This window comes from Hyla sarda, chromosome 6 (genome assembly GCF_029499605.1).
Source record: "Hyla sarda isolate aHylSar1 chromosome 6, aHylSar1.hap1, whole genome shotgun sequence".
NCBI lineage: Eukaryota > Metazoa > Chordata > Amphibia > Anura > Hylidae > Hyla > Hyla sarda.
Window position 1 is genome coordinate 302,407,380 of NC_079194.1, and position 18,432 is coordinate 302,425,811.

Here is an 18,432-nt window from a genome sequence, read left to right on the forward strand (position 1 = left end):
AAATGTTTAAGTACATTTTTGTTTACATTATCCTTTTTGAAAACTGGGAAAAAGGTGGCAATTTAAACGTCTATAAGCATGGTTATGCTCCGTCCCTAATAAACATTTTTCCCATTTTTCAAACAGGATAATGTAAACAAAAATTTACTTAAACATTTTTTATATATAAATATCTATATATATATATTTTTTTTTTTTATGGTTAATGGTGTAAACGTTAAAAACAAAAAAAAATCCAGAATAGCAAATTTTTGGTCACTTCATATACCAGAAATTTTTTTATAAAAACTGATCAAAAAGTCCCATCACAACAATGGTACCAATAAATACTACAAAATAACTATCATACATCCCTGTATACGGGAAAAATAAAACAAATTAAAGGGGTCAGAAGAGGACAATTTTAAGCATACTCGTTTTCTTACTGTAAAAGCAGTAAAATAAAATAAAATAAAAAACACTGAATAATTTGGGATATCGTAATCGCAGTCATTTTTACTGTTTTTTTTTCAATTTTACAAAAATTTTTTATTTTTTATTGTGGTTTTCCTGTAGATTTTGTGGTAAAATGAGTGATATCATTACAAAGTATTATTGGTGGCACATAAAACAAACCTCATATGGGTTTGTAGGTGGAAAATTGATAGCATGGTGGCTATTAAAAAAAAGCGAGGAGGAAAACAAAATGTGCTTAAATTTATCATATATATATATATATATATATATATATATATATATATATATATATATATATGTTGGTTGCAAGCTGCCTCAACTCATTTAATTTCAATTTAAAATAAAATAAAAATGGATTACAATAATCTTTCAAAATTATTTATTATCATTTATTCAAGAGAAATCTCAAATGAACTATAAAAGAGTCAGAGGTGAAGCAAAACTGTCCGCCCAGGAACGGAGCCACGCAAATATGGAGGATGAGGCGGGGTGTACATAGGTTGGTGTACAAATTTTAAAAAATAAATACATTTAAAAAAAAATTTTAATTAAATAAAAAACTCCTTTCAAAAATTCTTTGCTGATTAATTTCATATATATATATATATATATATATATATATATATATATATATATATATTTGCACAGGCAATAGAAAACATAAGTGCACTTCAATGCAATAGACCTGTGTTTTCCAACACAGGTCTATTGCATTGAAGTGCACCTATGTTTTCTATTGCCTGTGCACCTATGTTTCTCCAGCTGTTGCAAAACTACAACTCCGAGAATGCCCGGACAGCCTTCGGCTGTCCGGGCATGTTGGGAGTTGTAGTTTTGCAACACCTGAAGGCCTACTGCTAGGGTAACAATGATCTATGTGTGTTATGGCCTTTGGACTCTCTGCTGACTCTGGATGTCAGAGGAGAGAAGGGTCGGGCAAGTGTCCCCCAGCAGAATACATGTGCTACAGCTGGAGGCACCCTAGTTGGAAAACACTGCAATAGTTAGAAAATTTTGAGTTTTTGCAGACAACAGAAGGCCACAGTCGAGTGTTTGAAGGCTCCTTACTTTAGGGCGACATTGATATTCTGAGACCCTACTTCCAAGTCTATGGAACAAACTCATTTAATGGCGTCTTGTGGTCCCCAGTAGAACAGGCGTCAGTTATTAAAGAGGCAGTGGTCCATGTGGTCAGAGTCCTTGTTCCAATAAACCATGAACATCTGTGTTTTCCCTGGAATAATTGTTTCTTTCACATTCTAAAACACACCGGGCAGTAACCGGTACGGCACGGCATCGGTATAAAGCTTCCAGTCCTTCCCATACTTGCTGGAGCATCGGTGCTCGTCACGTATACAGCGGTGGACCAGCAAGATGGTCATGTATATAATGTAGAAATAAGGCAGGAGATGGTCAAAGCCACAGGCCAGGCAGTACGACAAGGAACCCATCAGGTCTCCTGTGTAGTTGAAATGTCGGACGACACCCCAAAATCCGGAAATCATCAGTTTGCTGTAATGCCTTTTGCCATCCCCTGAGGAGTAAGAGCATTCAATGTATTTGGGTTTTTTGCCCCAGATCACGCAGTTGCCGTTGGTGCGTCTGAACAGATCCTTCTGATGGTTAGTCATCCTAAAGATGTAGTATCCGATCAGACCGAGGAGCAAAACTCCTACCGCGGCTGTGGTGGAGAGCTGGACTGGGTTATAGACCAGATACAGGCCCTGGAGACACAAAAAATACACATTATTAATGTTCTGCCTGCGCTTATCTCAGTCACTATTCAAATAACTTACTCATATCATGTTTTTAGTTATTATATACTGCACAGATCTTCTGAGCTGCCGCACTCTCTGAATGCAGAGCTACGATCCTTGTTCATAAAACTGCTCATTACAATTATGACTCCTTAGGTAAGGCAGCAGGAAGCCTTTCTCAGTAACAGAAGTTTCCATCAGAATGGGATCGCTGCTGCCTTATCTAATGAGCAGAAATACCAGCCTCCCTCTTCACATCAGAATTAAGACTCATTAGGGCAGAAGTGAGCTCGTTCAGGTGGAAACTACTTTGCCTGAAAAAGGCTTCCTGCCGCCTTATCTAAGTAGTCAAAATTCTAATGAGCAGTATTATGAGCTCCCCCTTCACATCATTGGTCTTGTCATTAAATAAGACATTACTGAACCTGTCTTGAAGGAAACTATTGTAACTAAGAAAGGCTTCCTGATGCTTTATCTAATGAGTATGAGTCATAATTCTAATTAGCAGTATTACAAGCTTCCCCTTCACATTACTGGTCTTGCCATTAGATAAGGCAGCAGTGAGCCTGTTCTGACGGAAACTACTGTGACTGAGAAGGGCTTCCTGCCATCTTATCTAACGGTCTTGTCCTGAGCAGACAGGGAGGGGGGAACACTGATGGGAGCAATGCATTCAGTGAGTGCTACGGGACATCACAGCTTCAAGCCAGACTGCTCCAATGGTAGGGAAGATCTGTTGCACTATGGCTAATAACATTATATTAGTTAGTTGCTTAATTATACTTTTTGACACCATACACAGGTTGTTTCTTTAGACCCCATTTAGATGGAAGAATTTCCGAGGAAAATATGGCGAAAAAATTTCTCTTCAAAATTCTGTTGCAGCAGTCTCCCATTATTTTCAATGGTACACTGCTGCACAGTGCACACGGCAGAATTGGACACTCCGATTATTATTATTTTTCTTTTTTTGGGGGGATTATCCCCATTGACTTCATTTTGCTGCCAATTCAAACCAAAATCTGTATGTCCGGATACAAATTCAGCACAGACTGTAGATGACAGCACATGGTGCCCATATTTACCTGTAATGTGTAGAGGAAGGGCAGCCAGACACAATCCCCCCATCCCAGGTACCATCCAAAGTGGTCGTGACAAATGTCTATGGTCTTCAGGTACCAGGCTTCATTCCAGAAGAAGTCCACTACGTAGATGGCCTGAGGATAACAAAACCGGGCATGTCAGGTATTACCACAGTTATGTTCATCACCAACCAGTGTGCCTCCAGCTGTTGCAAAACTACATTTCCCAGCATGCTCGGACAGCCTTCTAGAGGTTTTCTACCCCCAAGCCTGAATTTGCACTAAACCTCCCGAAGAAATATACATATATTCTATGTTAGAGAAAGCAGAGACGACCGTTCACCAATACCTGCAGGATGTTGACCAGGATCATGGAGTTTGTGACCTGCCCGTACAGCTCTTGCTGCTTGGCGGCATACGACAGGTTAATTAAAGTCCAGGCGACAATTCCGGGGCGTCCATTGAAGAAGAGCTTGAAGTCAAACCATTTCCCGATGCGAGGGTTAAACTCAATCCCCATCATGTAGTCGTAGAGAATGTTACCGGTAAATTTACTGCAAACATTTAAAAAAACGTAAAAAGAAGTAAAAAAAATAAAGACATAAAAAAGGGCAAACAGATCATTTTCTTTAGTTGTATTTTTATGATAGATACTTAGAAAATTACATTTTTCTTTCTCTGTAGGGTCCATTTCTGCTGTTGCAAAACTACAACTCCCAGCATGCCCTCCCCATCCCTACTTCTACATGTATTCTGCAGGGGGACACTTGCCCGACCCCTCTCTCCTCTGACATCCAGAGTCAACAGGGAGTCAAAAGGCCATCGTAGACATAGATCAGTGTTTTCCTAACAGGGTGCCTCCGGCTGTTGCAAAACTGCAACTCCCAGCATGCACTTCACATCCCCGTATACACTAGCACATGTATTCTGCAGGGAGACACTTGTCCGACCCTTCTCTCCTCTGACATCCAAAGTCAACAAAGAGTCAAGAGGCCTTCATAGACATAGATCAGTGTTTCCCAGCAAGGGTGCCTTCAGCTGTTGCAAAACTACAAATCCCAGCTTGCCCGGACAGCCTTTGGCTGTCTGGGCATGCTGGGGGTTGTAGTTTTGCAACAGCTGAAGGCACCCTTGTTGGGAAACACTGATCTATGTGTGCAATGGTTACCATTCTAACGCAGTACATACATGTTGCCGGGGTGCCAATCGGGCAGGGGAACTATCATTGCGGCTCTAAAGTGATCGCTATTGACCACGGCACTTAAGAGGTTAATGAGGGATAACAGCGAGATCGCCGTCGTCCATCATTGACTGTGAGTGCTCGGCTACTAGGATCATGCACTGGCTTCATAGTCGGAACGCCGCTCAGGACGTAAATGTACGTCCTGGTGTATTGAGTACCAGGGCACCAAGATGTGCATTTACGTCCAATGTCCTTAAAGGGGTATTCCAGGAAAAAAAAAATTTTATATATATATCAACTGTCTCCAGAAAGTTAAACAGATTTGTAAATTACTTCTATTAAAAAATCTTAATCCTTCCAATAATTATCAGCTGCTGAAGTTGAGTTGATCTTTTCTGTCTGGGAACAGTGCTCTCTGCTGACATCTCTGCTTGTCTCAGGAACTGCACAGAGTAGAAGAGGTTTGCTATGGGGATTTGCTTCTAAACTGGGCGGTTCCCGAGACAGGTGTCATCGGAGAGCACTTAGACAGAAAAGAACAACTCAACTTCAGAAGCTCATAAGTACTGAAAGGATTAAGATTTTTAATAGAAGTAATTTACAGATCTGTTTAACTTTCCAGAGCCAGTTGATATATAAAAACATTTTTTTTCCTGGGTAACCCCTTTAAGGGGTTAAAAAGTACAAAATCATTAAATAGTAGATGTTCAAATATATTTATCTTTACCGCCATCTTACCAGTCTGCCAGTCTAGTTGGGAACAAGTAGGCTTTAATCATAATAAATATATATATATATATATATATATATATATACATACACACACATATATTTTAATACATATACATATATGTTTATATTCATTTAATTATATATTATTTATATTTACATATATTTATATATAATTAAAAAAAAATAATATATATATATATATATATATATATATATATATATGCACCGCCATCTTACCAGTCTGGTTGGGAACAAGTAATCAAAGTAATATCATACATACATATATTTTTATACATATATATTTATATTCATTTAACTATATATATTATTTATATTTACATATCATATATATATATATATATATATATATATATATATATACACACACCGCCATCTTACCAGTCTTTGTCGTTGATTGGGAACAAGTAGGCTTTGATCATAGCAAATTATATGTATATATATATATATATATATATATTTTAATACATATATATTTATATTGACTCAATTATATATCATTCATATTTACATATATTAATATATATAATGTCTATCTATACCGCCATCTTACCAGTCTTTGGCGTTGGTCGGGAACCAGTAGGCTTTGATCATCGCAAAAGTGGAGACGGAGTACCCCAGAATATTTGTGCACCATAATAAGGGGATCCAGTTGTCGATGATGATGGTTGGAGAGAACCAGTGGAAATAATAGGCGTTCGCAAACCAGACTATATGGGTCACAATCCAGGCCTGGAGGCCATTCACCTGGTATTTGTTAATGACACCTGAAGAAGACAGAATGCAGAGGTAACTGGCACAAGTGCGCTGGGTTACATGGTATCTTCGGCTGGGCAAAACCAAATTTGCCATCCCCACATACACTAGCACATGTATTCTGCAGGGGGACACTTGCCCGACCCTTCTCTTCTTTGACATCCAGAGACAACACAGAGTCGAGAGGCCATCGCACACATAGATCAGTGTTTCCCAACCAGTTTGCCTCCAGCTATTGCAAAACTACAACTCCCAGCATGCACTCCCCTATCCCCATATACACTAACACATGTTTTCTGCAGTAGGACACTTGCCCGACCCTTCTCTCCTCTGACATCCAGAGTCAACAGAGAGTCCATCGTACACATGGGCCCTCATATACTATTGCAAACCCGACATGTTTTGTCGGGTTGTGCGCCAGATTCTGTTTGCGCCAGAATTGAAAAAAAAAAAAAAAGACTAACTCTCCATTTTACTAAGAAAACCCGAAAAAGGGGCATGGCCTTCAAGGAAAGGAGTGTGGTCACTGAAAAGGGGCGTGTTCCCGACATTTTCACGAAAAAAACAACATTTTTACTAAGGTTTCCGCAGAAAATGTGGTGGATTTCAGCTGAGGAAAACCCAACAGATCAGAACATGTGTAAAAAAAAGCAAAATGCAAGGAAAATGGAAAATGGAAAAAAAATTTAAGGAAATTAAAACCCACAAAGAAACCTACACAACACTCTTAGTAAATCAGGGCCATAGACCTGGATTCCCAAGCAGTTTGCCCTCAGCTGTTGCAAAACTACAACTCCCAGCATGCCCGGACAGCCGTTGGAAGTTGTAGTTTTGCAACAGCTGGAGGTACACTGGATGGGAAACACTGGATTATTCAGTAATCAGCTCACCTGGCCCCCGTGCATGGATACAGTACACACGAAAATTTTGATCCAGCACTTCAGCACTTCCATTCACTAAAAGCGCTTTACAAGAATGTGAAGTACAAAAGCCAAGTAATTGGAAAAAAAAGAACAGATCGACGGGTTTCTAGTTATGCAAGTCCTTACTCATGATCTAAAGAACGTTCTATCCGTAGGGTATTCAACAAAGAAAATCACAACCCCCTCCCATCTTTCACTTAACCCCTAGAGGACACGCGACGTACATGTACGTCACTGTGCCCTGGTATACAGCGCACAACGACATACATGTACGTTGTGGCGGGTTTACCACCGATAAAGCGAGCTCGACCTGCACTCACTTCATAGACTGCAGGACCTGCCACTAATGGCGGACACCAGTGATCATGCTGATGTCCGTCATTAACCCTTTAGGTGCTGTGATCATGGCATCTAAAAGCTTAGGGGCAGGGGCAGGTGTTGGTGAGATCAGGATGCTCATCGGACCCCCGCAATAGATGTTTCTTTAATACGATTATTTACATACCATAATGTATTTTTTGTATTCCTGCTTTATGTTATTGCTGTTGCTTTTCTAACTTTACATTTAGGAATGTATTTAGGCAACAGATGGGAGGGGGTGGGATTTTCTTTGTTGAAGGGGTACTCCGATGGAAAAGAAATGCTTCCAAATCAACTGGTTCCAGAAAGTTAAACAGATTTGTAAATTACTTCTTTAAAAAAAATCTTAACCCTTCCTGTACTTTTCAGCTGCTGTATGCTACAGAGAACGTTGTGTAGTTTTTTCCTGTCTGACCACAGTGCTCTCTGCTGCCACCTCTGTCCATGTCAAGAACTGTCCAGAGCAGGAGAATTTTGCTATGGGGATTTGCTCCTGCTCTGGACAGTTCCTGACAGGGACAGAGGTGGCAGCAGAGAGCACTGTGGCCAGACTGGAAAGAGCTACACAAGTTCCTATGGGGCATACAGCAGCTGATAAGTACTGGAAGGATTAAGATTTTTTTAATAAAAGTAATTTACAAATCTGTTTAACTTTCTGAAACCAGTTGATTTAAAAATATTTGAGTACCACTTTAAATACCATCCTGATAGAACTTTCTTTGGATCATGAGTAAGGACAAGCATAACCAGAAACCCGTTGATCCGTTCTTTTTTCCATTCCTTGGTTATTATACTTCACATTCTTGTATGGCGCTTTTAATGGACTGAATAATATCCCTCTTTTACATTTTGTGTGTCTGTCTCATTACAGGACTTCCATGATTTGGGAATATTTCTAAACTAACCAGAATTCTAAGCCATCGTATCATTATGAAAATCTTGGTTAATAGGAAACCTCACTGTCTGGGAGAAAGAGGACTCACCGGCCGGAGTTCTCGCGCCATCTTGGACACCTCCGACATATCCTGGGAGGAATTTGTGGCAGATATCCGGAACAATCATGTACAGGAACACCTAGAACAGAAATAGGAATTTATTAAAGTCCATATTGGATCCAGAAAGGGAAAAGAATCATTTACTCATCAGGGTTTATACCAATTCTCCTATAATCTGACACAGTGTTTCCAAACCAGGGTGCCTCCAGCTGTTGCAAAACTACAACTCCCAGCATGCACTCCCCAGCCCCACATACACTAGCACATGAATTCTGCAGGGGGACACTGGCCCGACCCTTCTCTCCTCTGACATCTGGAGTCAGGGTCCCAGTAGTGTGGCGTTTTCCAAAAAGTGTGCCTCCAGCTGTTGCAAAACTACAACTCCCAGCATGCACTCCCCATCCCTGCATACACTAGCACATGTATTCTGCAGTGGGACACTTGCCCGACCCTTCTCTCCTCTGACATCTGGAGTCAGGGTCCCAGTAGTGTAGCGTTTTCCAAAAAGTGTGCCTCCAGCTGTTGCAAAACTACAACTCCCAGCATGCACTCCCCATCCCTGCATACACTAGCACATGTATTCTGCAGGGGGACACTTGCCTGACCCTTCTCTCCTCTGACATCTAGAGTCAAGGTCCCAGTAGTAAAGTGTTTTCTAACCAGTGTGCCTCCAGCTGTTGCAAAACTACAACTCCCAGCATGTACTCCCCATCCCTGCACGCACTAGCACTTTGGCTGTCCGGGCATGCTGGGAGTTGTAGTTTTACAACAGCAACAAAATTGCAACAATATTTCAATTTTCAAACCACATTGTAACAGGGGAAATGTGGCTGTGTCAGGAGTGGCTGCCATATTGCCCCGGCGTATTGACAATGTATAAATGACGGTAAAATAATTTGCGCAAATCCCACACCACCCCTAACTGCCCTGTACCTGACTGCGCAATGTTTACGTTAAAGTAAACAGCCCCACTAACAAAGGGAATCCGCAAGTTTTTAATTAAATTGCGACATTATCTATCGCTGACTATTGCGCACGTCTGCGACTTTATCGTCCACTGAATGGCCCCGTGTGTCTGAGACTTGTAGTTATCCACTATCTACAGGATAGAGGATAAGTTAAATGCTGAATAACCCCTTTAAAGGGGTACTCCGGTGGAAAACATTTTTTTTATCAACTGGTGCCAGAAAGTTAAACAGATTTGTAAATTACTTCTATTAAAAAATCTTTATCCTTCCAGTACTTATTAGCTGCTATATACAACAGACAAAGATCTTTTCTTTTTGGATTTCTTTTTTTTTTTTTCTGTCCACAGTGCTCTCTGCTGACAGATAAAAAAAAAGAAATCCAAAAAGAAAGGAACTTTCTCTGTAAAATACAGCCGCTAATAAGTACTGGAAGGATAAAGATTTTTTAATAGAAGCAATTTACAAATCTGTTTAACTTTCTGGCATCAGTTGATAAAAAAAAAGAAAAAAAAAATGTTTTCAACCGGAGTACCCCTTTAATGCTGTGTTCACACTTACTGACGCAATTTTACCAATATCTTGCAAAAATGGCGGTAAAAAAAAAAACGACGCTATTTTTACAGCGAACAGCGCAATAGCATAAAAATTGTGCGTTAATTACTGGCCTTACCACTAATTAAACGCTCATTGTGAACATAGCCTAAAATGGGGTTAAAGGGGAACTCCGCTGCTCAACAAAATGTTTCGTACGCTTAGCGCCAACGGCTCGTGATGTCACGGCCCCGCCCCCTTGTGATGTCACGCCCCAATGCAAGTCTATGCGCGACAGTTGCCACGCCCCCTCCCGTAGACTTGCATTGAGGGGGCGGGATGTGACATCATGAGGGGTGGGCCATGGTCATCACGAGCCCCCGACGCTTAATGCTGAGCAGCGGAGTACCCCTTTAAGAGGAGGATTGATTCTATGGTTAGTCACTGGTTGGAGCCATTGGCGCTATAGCGGTTTCCAAACTTAATTTTCCATATAACGGGCAAATAATTGCGCCAATAATTCGCACTCAGCTCTCTCTACTTGGCAAGTATAGCGTGCACGCCAGGTGTGCAGTTTTGTGCGCCAAACTGCAACGTAATATCGCGCTTTACAATGAGCTGGGATTTATTACAATCCTTCATAGTAAATCCAACAGACACTGAAAATTGCGCCATGTCGCGCCAAAACGCAACAGGTAGTAATTCTCCTCCGTAATCTTTAAATTACCTGAAAAGAGACCCAGGCGGCGTAGATGTAAACGGCTTTCCAGGTGATCAGCGGCGTCTTGCTCCATATATCCCACAGCTGGGTTTTACCGGAGTATAAATCGAGGACGGGGCCGGTGAGCGCGCACTGGTACTGGTCACATGACATCACAAAATAATAGACGATAAGCGGCGCGAACATCAGGAGGAAGATGACGCCTCCCAAGGAGAACCAGTCCACCTCCCTGCGAACAGACGGGACAGACGGGATGTATTATTGGAACATACAGAATATAATAGTCAACTTATTATTTTACATTTTTAGCAAAAATTTACTGTGAAAAAAAAAATTAAAATAAAAAATCGGGAAAGCACATGGCGTCCATGTTTGTTAAATGTAGGGGTCGATTGTCAAACGGAAACCAAATTCCGGCCAGTAAACCCCAGTAAATTGCACATACAGCGCTACAGTAGCACCTTGGTATTCCACCATACTCTACGGGTTTCGCAAGGATACTTCATCAGGGTATAGAATGTATCTGGGATTTTTTGGGGGACATTTAGGTTCCAAAATATGTAAAAAAAAAAAACTTACGTGGATTAATATATGTCCACAAACAACCCAAAAGAAGTCCATGAGACTTAAAGGGATACTCCGGAGGAAAACATTTATTAAAATTTTTTTTTAAATCAACTGGTGCCAGAAAGTTAAACAGATTTGTAAATTACTTCTATTAAAAATCTTTACCCTTCCAGTACAATTTAGCAGCTGTATGCTACAGAGGAAATTCTTTTCTTTTTGAATTTCTTTTTTGCCTTGTCCACAGTGCTCTCTGCTGACACCGGATGCCCATTTCAGGAACTGTCCAGAGGAGGAGAAAATCCCCTTTGCAAACCTATGCTGCTCTGGACAGTTCCTGACAAGGACAGAGGTGTCAGCAGAGAGCACTGTGGACAAGACAAAAGAGAAATTCAAGAAGAAAAGAATTTCCTCTGTAGCATACAGCTGCTAATAAGTACTGGAAGGGTAAAGATTTTTTAACAGAAGTAATTTACAAATCTGTTTAACTTTCTGGAACCAGTTGATTTAAAAAAAAAAAAAAAAACATTTTCCACCGGAGTACCCCTTTAATTTTTACTGGGAAATAAAAGTGTGTGGAACTGAGAGCTTTTTTTTCTCTATTGAAGGGACAATTTTTAAAGTGTATAAGTGCTTGCAAACCACGGTGCCTCCAGTTGTTGTGAAACTACAACTCCCAGCATGCACTCCCCCACCCCCTATACACTAGTACATGTATTCTGCAGGGGGACACTTGCCCGACCCTTCTCTCCTCTGACATCCAGAGTCAACAGAGAGTCAAGAGGCCATCGTACACATAGATCAGTGTTTCCCAACTAGGGTGCCTCTAGCTGTTGCAAAAGTACAACTTCCAGCATGCTGGAAGTTGTAGTTTTGCAACAGCTGGAGGAACCCTTGTTGGGAAACACTGTCTATATAATTTTTTAAATATATGCAATGTGGGCTAAGACTGTGACACCATCTGAGACCATCACAAGGAGCGATTGTGATTTTCTTACCAGGCTCGTCCCCATTGGCCGCTCTGATCTTTTGCGCCATTAGCCATTTTTTTGTGATCTCCTTTTGATGCGTTCTGTTTCCGCCGCTCACCCATTTTTTTTTCTACAAAAAAGAGAGAAATAAAATGTTACTTTCGCAACTGTCATGAAAAGTCCATATATAGGGAGGTAAAATCTGTGGAAATCTCAAGCAAATCTGCAGCATAATATCTTCATACACCTCCCCTCCAGCTCTATCTGTATACTGCTGCTGCTATCTCTATGGGATCAGGATATATAGTAGTTATACACCTCCCCTCCAGCTCTATCTGTATACTGCTGTTATCTCTATGGGATCAGGATATACAGTAGTTATACACCTCCCCTCCAGCTCTATCTGTATACTGCTGTTATCTCTATGGGATCAGTATATATAGTAGTTATACATCTCCTCTCCAGCTCTATCTGTATACTGCTGCTATCTCTATGGGATCAGGATATACAGTAGTTATACACCTCCCCTCCAGCTCTATCTGTATACTGCTGTTATCTCTATGGGATCAGAATATATAGTAGTTATACACCTCCCCTCCAGCTCTATCTGTATACTGCTGCTGCTATCTCTATGGGATCAGGATATATAGTAGTTATACCCCTCCCCTCCAGCTCTATCTGTATACTGCTGTTATCTCTATGGGATCAGTATATATAGTAGTTATACAATTCCCCTCCAGCTCTATCTGTATACTGCTGCTTTCTCTATGGGATCAGGATATATAGTAGTTATACCCCTCCCCTCCAGCTCTATCTGTATACTGCTGTTATCTCTATGGGATCAGTATATATAGTAGTTATACAATTCCCCTCCAGCTCTATCTGTATACTGCTGCTTTCTCTATGGGATCAGGATATATAGTAGTTATACACCTCCCCTCCAGCTCTATCTGTATACTGCTGCTATCTCTATGGGATCAGTATATATAGTAGTTATAGTAGGTAAGTGACTGTAACATTTTAGACCTCAGCTGGACACCCACCTTATCATTTATATATATATATATATATATATATATTTCCTCAGTGTTCGTCTGTCTCTTTCCTTCCATGACATTTCCCATATAGTAATTATCAGAAGCTTTTAGAGGCCTCGTCCTTCATGTACTCAGGGGTTGGGGAAGCACTTTGAGTAATGGGTTAATCACCTCCACATCATAGGGCAAAACCCATTCAGTCCTATCTATCTCTGATGCAAATGTATTCCTAATAGGATGGGGGTGGTTGTAGTCTGACTGGTGTGACAGGTTCCTGATGGTTATGATGATGTAACAATATGTGATGGAATAGATATCCTGACCCTGCACATTATTTATTCACCATCAGGGTCGGAGGCTTTTGTGCTAATGGAATGAATCCTCAAGGTCCTAAATATAGGGGTAGAGAATACGGAGGTAGCCAAGGGGACAACTTTTGACACCCGATTAATTACAGCTGTAGTGGAACCCTCAATAAGATCCTTGGGAAAACGTATCCAGTGTTTCCCAACCAGGGTGCCTCCAGCTGTTGCAAAACTAAAACTCCCAGCAAGCTCTTCCCTCCCCCCGCATACACTATCGCATGTATTCTGCAGGGGGACACTTGCAAAACTACAATTTCCAACATGCACTCCCCATCCCTGTATTCTGCAGGAGGACACTTGCCCGACCCTTCTCTCCTCTGACATCCAGAGTCAACAGAGAGTCGAGAGGCCATCGTACACATAGATCAGTGTTTCCCAATAAGGGTGCCTCCAGCTGTTGTAAAACTACATTTCCCAGCATGCACTCCCCATCCCTGTATGCGCTAGTCCATGTATTCTGCAGGGGAACACTTGCCCGACCCTTCTCTCCTCTGACATCCAGAGTCAACAGAGAGTCGAGAGGCCATCGTACACATAGATCAGTGTTTCCCAATAAGGGTGCCTCCAACTGTTGCAAAACTACAATTCCCAGCATGCACTCCCCATCTCTGTATGCGCTAGTCCATGTATTCTGCAGGGGAACACTTGCCCGACCCTTCTCTCCTCTGACATCCAGAGTCCAACGGCTGTCCTGGCATGCTGGGAGTTGTAGTTTTGCAACAGCTGGAGGCACCCTGGTTGGAAAACACTGATTTAGAGGATTAAACTTAGAGACTTGGACCTTGTGCTTTTTAATCTTTGCTCTTTTCATTATCTTCTATGCAGATAATGGATCAGAGAACGTCCGCCCTGTTATTATGTGGCTATCTGAACCCACATGGACCTGTACCACCAACCAGCAGGGCCTTACACATCAGCTAGCCTTACTAACCCCTTTCCCCCCAGCCAGTATGCACATTGTCCCAGCTTAGGTTGTGTTCACACCTTGCAGTTTGTTGTTGCCACAAGGTTTAGATGCCGGCTGCTACGCCAGTGTAGCAATATAAATACGGATAAGGGCTGTCCCTGTTATAAAAAGAACTTATTTATCAGTCTTCTTGGTTTATGACTATATGTGTATATATATATATATATATATATATATATATATATATATATATATATATACGGCTCACACAGGGGACGGGCACAAACATTTTGGAGGACAGGGGCTCAAGTAAAAAAAATAAAAAAATAAAAAGGGCACTTCTCATAAGGGTACTCCACTGGAAAACTTTATATTTTTTTTTTTAAATCAACTGGTGCCAGAAAGTTAAACAGATTTGCAAATTACTTCTATTAAAAAATCTTAATCCTTCCAATAATTATCAGCTGCTGATGTTGAGTTGATCTTTTCTGTCTGGCAACAGTGCTCTCTGCTGACATCTCTGCTTGTCTCGGGAACTGCACAGAGTAGAAGAGGTTTGCTATGGGGATTTGCCTCTTTTCTGGACAGTTCCCGAGACAGGTTTTTCCTGGATAACCCCTTTAATCCTTTCAGTACTTATCAGCTGCTGTATGCTCCACAGGAAGTTCTTTTCTTCTTGAATTTCTGTCTGACCACAGTGCTCTCTGCTGACACCTTTGTCCATTTTAGGAACTGTCCAGAGCAGGAGAGGTTTACTATGGGGATTTGCTTCTACTCTGGACAGTTCCCAAGACAGGTGTCATCAGAGAGGACTTACCAAGAAAAGAACAATTCAACTTCAGCAGCTCATAAGCACTGGAAGGATTAAGATTTTTTAATAGAAGTAATTTACAAATCTGTTTAACTTTCTCTAGCCAGTTGATATATATATATATATATATATATATATATATATATATATATATATATGTGTATATATAAAAATCCAGGATAACCCCTTTAATCCTTTCAGTACTTATCAGCTGCTGTATGCTCCACAGAAAATTCTTTTCTTTTTGAATTTCCTTTCTGTCTGACCACAAGTGCTCTCTGCTGACACCTCTGTCCATTTTAGGAACTGTCCAGAGCAGGAGAGGTTTGCTATGGGGATTTGCTCTTGCTCTGGACAGTTCCTAAAATGGACAGAGGTGTCAGCAGAGAGCAATGTGGTCAGACAGAAATTCAAGAAGAAAAGAACTTCCTGTGGATCGTACAGCAGCTGATAAGTACTGGAAGGATTAAGATTTTTTAAATAGAAATAATTTACAAATCTGTTTAACACTAGTTCTGACACCAGTTGATTTAGAAAGAAATGTTTTCCAGTGGAGTACCCCTTTAAAAAATATCTGTAAAGGCTCGTACGAATGGGCAGATTTGATAGTGAACTGAGTGCGTCTCCCGCTGCAAATTTGAATAAAGGAGGCGGGCTCTTAATTAAAGGGGCAGCTGCAGAAAAAAGGGCAAGAGCTCAAGCCCCCTTTTGAGCCTATGTGTGCGCATCCCTGGGCTCCCGTGTTCGCTATACGCGCCGTATACTGCAAGAAAAGGCTTTATAACAGTTACTTATAAAGTTTTAATAGTTTGCCCGGTTTGGCGGAGCTCTGTCTCACACGGTTCTTAGCAACGTCCTTCATCAGAAGTTTATCTCCTGCACGTTGTCTCCATGTGCGAAAGGTCCAGCAGGGGAATGTGACCTTGGGGAAGATCTGACAGCGACATTTAGGTGAAGGATTATTGCTATCTGAAGCCGTACAGACTAATTCACAGCACTGTTTCCCAACCAGAGTGCCTCCAGCTGTTGCAAAACTACAATTGCCAGCATGCACGCCCCATCTCTGTATGCGCTAGTCCATGTATTCTGCAGGGGGACACTTGCCCGACCCTTCTCTCCTCTGACATCCAGAGTCAACAAAGAGTCGAGAGGCCATCGTACTCATAGATCAGTGTTTCATAATAAGGGTGCCTCCAGCTGTTGCAAAACTACAACTCCAAGCATGCCCGGACAGCCTTTGCCTGTCCGGGCATGCTGGAAGTTATAGTTTTGCAACAGCTGGAGGCTCTTGGTTTGGGATATACTGCATTAGAACATTGCTTCCCAACCAGTGTGCCTCCAGCTGTTGCAAAACTACAATTCCCAGCATTCACTACCCCATCCCTGTATGCACTATCACATGTTTTCTGCAGGGGGACACTTGCCCGACCCTTCTCTCCTCTGACATCCAGAGTCAACAGAGAGTCGAGAGGCCATCATACTCATAGATCAGTATTTCCCAATAAGGGTGCCTCCAGCTGTTGCAAAACTACAACTCCCAGCATGCCCAGACAGCCGAAGGCTGTCCGGGCATGCTGGAAGTTGTAGTCTTGCAACAGCTGGAGGCTCTTGGTTTGGGATACACTGCATTAGAACATTGTTTCCCAACCAGTGTGCCTCCAGCTGTTGCAAAACTACAACTCCGGTTTGGAAACATGGCTATAGATTTTGCAGTTTGGCAGTGACTTGGTCCAAGGCCTGGCCAGATGCCCCATAAGGTTCTAGGCTCTCCGGGCATGCTGGGAGTTATAGTTTTGCAACAGCTGGAGGCACCCCGGTTGGCAGACACTGCTATACAGTCTGATACTGTCATCACCAACTGGGCCCTTTTAGACTGCACAGAGACACATCCCTCAGCAAAATGCACAGATCTGAGAAAAGTTGTGTAAGTGAAATGTAGAGACAGAGAATTACATAAACCAGGGCAGATCGACTACTAGTCACGGCAGAGATCACAAGACTAACACATGACCAGAGGATTGTGGGAAATAACCACAGAACGAGACGCAATGTCACAGACAGGAACATCCTGCTCTCATAATGTAAAGTAACAACTAATTATTATACTCCTGAGCTGTACTCACTATTCTGCTGGTGAGATCACTGTGTACATACATTACTTTACTTATCCTGTACTGATCCTGAGTTATATCCTGTATTATACCCCAGAGCTGTACTCACTATTCTGCTGGTGAGGTCACTGTGTACATACATTACATTACTTATCCTGTACTGATCCTGAGTTATATCCTGTATTATACTGTACTCACTATTCTGCTGGTGAGGTCACTGTGTACATACATTACATTACTTATCCTGTACTGATCCTGAGTTATATCCTATATTATACTCCAGAGCTGTACTCACTATTCTGCTGGTGAGGTCACTGTGTACATACATTACATTACTTATCCTGTACTGATCCTGAGTTATATCCTGTATTATACTATACTCACTATTCTGCTGGTGAGGTCACTGTGTACATACATTACATTACTTATCCTGTACTGATCCTGAGTTATATCCTGTATTATACTCCAGAGCTGCACTCACTATTCTGCTGGTGAGGTCACTGTGTACATACATTACATTACTTATCCTGTACTGATCCTGAGTTATATCCTGTATTATACTCCAGAGCTGTACTCACTATTCTGCTGGTGAGGTCACTGTGTACATACATTACATTACTTATCCTGTACTGATCCTGAGTTATATCCTGTATTATACTCCAGAGCTGTACTCACTATTCTGCTGGTGAGATCACTGTGTACATACATTACATTACTTATCCTGTACTGATCCTGAGTTATATCCTATATTATACTCCAGAGCTGTACTCACTATTCTGCTGGTGAGGTCACTGTGTACATACATTACATTACTTATCCTGTACTGATCCTGAGTTATATCCTATATTATACTCCAGAGCTGTACTCACTATTCTGCTGGTGAGGTCACTGTGTACATACATTACATTACTTATCCTGTACTGATCCTGAGTTATATCCTGTATTATACTCCAGAGCTGTACTCACTATTCTGCTGGTGAGGTCACTGTGTACATACATTACATTACTTATCCTGTACTGATCCTGAGTTATATCCTGTATTATACTCCAGAGCTGTACTCGCTATTCTGCTGGTGAGGTCACTGTGTACATACATTACATTACTTATCCTGTACTGATCCTGAGTTATATCCTGTATTATACTCCAGAGCTGTACTCACTATTCTGCTGGTGAGATCACTGTG

The 18,432-nt window shown here is 41.4% G+C and overlaps 1 protein-coding gene across 9 annotated transcripts in view; it reads right to left on the reverse strand.

The window, feature by feature from the left end:
- Positions 1-1,194: 1,194 nt before the first annotated feature.
- The window catches only part of DHCR7 (7-dehydrocholesterol reductase), a 100,593-nt gene continuing 83,355 nt past the window's right edge, over positions 1,195-18,432 (reverse strand). For all 9 annotated transcript variants that reach the window (XM_056527927.1, XM_056527933.1, XM_056527932.1 and 6 more), the window contains 7 exons: positions 12,045-12,147; positions 10,489-10,711; positions 8,251-8,341; positions 5,782-5,995; positions 3,645-3,849; positions 3,299-3,430; positions 1,195-2,180 (listed from right to left, as the gene is read on the reverse strand). In XM_056527927.1, coding sequence (XP_056383902.1) covers positions 1,716-2,180; positions 3,299-3,430; positions 3,645-3,849; positions 5,782-5,995; positions 8,251-8,341; positions 10,489-10,711; positions 12,045-12,147 — 1,433 coding nt within the window. In that variant the 3' untranslated portion in view covers positions 1,195-1,715. The remainder of the gene's footprint in view (positions 2,181-3,298; positions 3,431-3,644; positions 3,850-5,781; positions 5,996-8,250; positions 8,342-10,488; positions 10,712-12,044; positions 12,148-18,432) is intronic.